Here is a 3191-nt window from a genome sequence, read left to right as displayed (position 1 = left end):
GGCGAAACCAGCCGACACCTCTCGACACGCATTCGCGAACACTTAAACAGGGACAGGACCTCACATATCTTTAAACACCTTCAACAATCCGAGGCATGCCGTAACTCCTGCTCTGCGGAATGTTTTGAAGTTATAGACCGTGCGACCACAAAATTCCAGGTCAAGATAAAAGAGGCCTTACATATTTCCTGGGAGCAACCTTCTTTAAATAAGCAATTATATCACGTTAATTTAACTCTCTCGTTCTAATCAACATGTTCCATTGTACACTCTTTTTTGTTACCTTTGGCTATTTTGTTAGATTCCCAATTTATTTCACGTTGTTATTCATCTTTGTTTAGCATATTATAAATTCAAATGTAACTTCAAATTAATTCTACTTTCAACTGAAGATGGTCGTTGCACGACCGAAACATGTCTTGCAAATTTAAATGTGTCGTCACTTTTATAAAAATTTAAAAATTGCTGTTTTTCTTCTTTTTTTCCCCTCGTGTTTTTTTTTTTTTTCGTTTGTTTGTTTTTCGTTTTTTCTTTTGTTTTATTTGTTTTTTTTTTTTTTCATTTTTCCTCTTTTTATTTTTTTTTTCTGTATTTTCTTGGTCCGAAAAGTCTACTGATCGTCCCTTTGGATAGTTGAGAGACAAGGAGCCTCTAACAAAGGTTTTATATTGAGAAGTGCTAAGTTGCTTTCTTCGCTACTTCTCCAGCTTCACATTTGCTTTATCGTCCTCAATTTCGTAATCATATTTACGACCCTCATCACCATAATTGCTACTGTCACGTTTCGCTGGTCTTGTGTTTCCCTCCTCCTTTACCTGGGCTTGGGACCAGCAGGATATCACTGACGGGGGCAGATCTATCCAGGCGGAGTTGTACACTTGAGAATGCCTCCCTAAATTCTTGATTGATTACCGGAAAAATGGTGTTTGCTTAAACCGGTCGATTGCGTCACTCACATCTTGCTGCAAGGAAATGGTGTTTCCGTTAGAGTCGTGTTCAGCGAAAACGTCATTGAATTTTTCTTCCACGTAATGGCAAAATTCCTCCTGAAAATTAAACGAAAATCATAAGCTCGTCAAAACGATGATTTGATGATTTCTGTTGTCCACATGATTTCTGTTGTCCACATAGTTGCGGAAACCGTTTGTATCTGTTGAGACCATACCGATCTCGTTGAGAAAAAGGACGATAAACCCCTTAGGCTCTTCGTCACAGCATCTGCGTGGGACCTTGAAGAACGTGCATGAAGTTTATCTTAGTCACTTGGTTCCATTGTTTATGGTTGGTTAGAGCTTTTCTTAGTTTTTCGTACTAGCAAATTATTGCAACACGCATTAACTGCTATGGAAATGGGTCATGTAAGAACGACGTATTATTATTATTATTATTATTATTATTATTATTGTTGTTGTTATTGTTGTAAATGGTTTAAGCCCAGGAGTCATATCATATTAAATTAAGTGAAGTACGATCGTCCGGGTGAGTGTAGTCCTGAGAAGGACTGTTTGAGATCACATTTACAGTCAATGTCATCTCAAACAGTCCTTCTCAGGACTACACTCACCCGGACGATCGTACTTCACTTTATTATTATTATTATTATTATTATTATTATTATTAAAATCCCCAGACTTTGTAAACACCTTTTCAGCTTCTAAAAATCATTTTAAAAAATCGGGATTTTTGTAGCCAAGAGTAGCTGGACTTTCGTGGTTTTCCTTATCGCCACCCTTGTCCTTCTTTTTTACTCTCAAGTGAAGGTCCATTGCCGTACCTTCTCTTAAATTGCTAAAAATTCGCCGTCTTCAGCACAATAACGAGAGCGTACACATCATTTTAGGTGAGAAATTAATATTCATCACATTATTACCACAATAGGAGGCTATTCTACACTTTCCATCTCTCCAAATACGGTCATTCAGTTCTATGGGTGTCCTGTGGTCTGCATAGACAATAACACAAATGTTTGTTGCACTCAAATGATTAGCAATTTCAATTATTTACCTCTTCATGCATTTCTACTCCCCACATAATTCTCACCATTGTTCCTTGTCTCGCCAGTCTTGAGCAAATCTCAGCGGCAAAGGACATCAAATCTTCTGGCTTTGGGCCATATTCTTCGCTCCCCGTTTCAGGTTCTGCTATAATCTCACCAACAATGACAATAAGAAGCGCCAACTTACTCCATGAGTTTGATAACTTGTCATCGATTTTCGTCTCTAAAACGTTCATAAGATCCTGTAAGTTCTTCTTCGACTTTCTCAATGATTCAACCGTGGTCTTGTCCAATACACCGTCTGCTATCTTTCCGAGGTAGCCAGCGACGTCTTCAATATATTTGGGCAGGCAACTTTGAATTTGAATGAGTCTTTGTCTCTTCCTCGCATAGGTATTGAGAAGAAGTGCCAGATCCCTTTTCATCTCATATTCTTCCAACCTACAAGCAAGTCTTTCCATCCGAAAAGTACGCAGAAATTCCTTTAAGGAACCGACGTCTGTCCATGAAATCTCCCCAGTGCGTTCGAGTGAAGTTAGGAAGTTTCCGGGGTTTCTTAAAATATCTTCGTCATGGTAACTGTAGTAATACCGTAGCAAGCTTTGCTGCCTTTCTTCAAGATCATTTAGAATATTAATGACAACAACTTTATAATCCCTTCGAAGTTCGTAAGTGAGGGTGTTTAGTGACTGTGATGACATAGTGGCGGATGTCACCAGTGGCGGTTCGGGCGCACTCTCAATCACAACTGTGTTGAGACTGTACGCAGAATTATATAGCATGAAATTTCAGAAACTTCCAAAATAGGGCAATAGTAGTCCTCACGTGAGGACTGAATCATCGAGATGTCACATGTCTATCATTAGAGCGCAGCGTGAACTGTTGTACTTGTCCGAAGTCCATGGAAGTATAAACTTCTAAATACAAGCCAATATATTTCGCTTTAGGATCTGCTTGGATGAAAATTACGGAAACCCTTCATGTGTTAAGAACATTCCTCAGGCTGAGTCGATTAAGAACGTTTATATTTTGCTCATTTGTATTTTAAATAAAAGCACAAAATAAAGGTAAATTAACCCAAATACTTAAGGGCATATTTTGTATAACATAACACATCTCAGTTTGTAATAAAATTGCCCATTTTTAACGGATTTTTACCCTAAAAAGGTCACCTAGAATTTTCGGGAGTCTTTTT

The 3191-nt window shown here is 38.2% G+C and overlaps 1 protein-coding gene across 2 annotated transcripts; it reads right to left on the bottom strand.

Annotated features, from left to right (window-relative positions):
- Window positions 1-451: 451 nt before the first annotated feature.
- Window positions 452-2736, bottom strand: LOC138018798 (uncharacterized). 2 transcript variants are annotated; one of them, XM_068865477.1, is made up of 2 exons: window positions 2005-2736; window positions 452-1046 (listed from the first exon to the last, which is right to left on the bottom strand). In XM_068865477.1, the coding sequence occupies exons 1-2, from the start codon at window positions 2695-2697 to the stop codon at window positions 909-911; spliced, it is 831 nt and encodes a 276-aa protein (XP_068721578.1). In that variant the 5' UTR covers window positions 2698-2736; the 3' UTR covers window positions 452-908. The 2 variants fall into 2 exon arrangements, with proteins under 2 accessions (XP_068721578.1, XP_068721583.1); XM_068865482.1 differs by having other exon boundaries at window positions 2041-2736.
- Window positions 2737-3191: the final 455 nt, after the last annotated feature.

The sequence above is a fragment of the Montipora capricornis genome, chromosome 2 (assembly GCF_036669925.1).
Source record: "Montipora capricornis isolate CH-2021 chromosome 2, ASM3666992v2, whole genome shotgun sequence".
Taxonomy (NCBI): domain Eukaryota; kingdom Metazoa; phylum Cnidaria; class Anthozoa; order Scleractinia; family Acroporidae; genus Montipora; species Montipora capricornis.
Note: the sequence above shows the minus strand (reverse complement) of the source record. Positions and strands in the feature narration are given on the sequence as shown.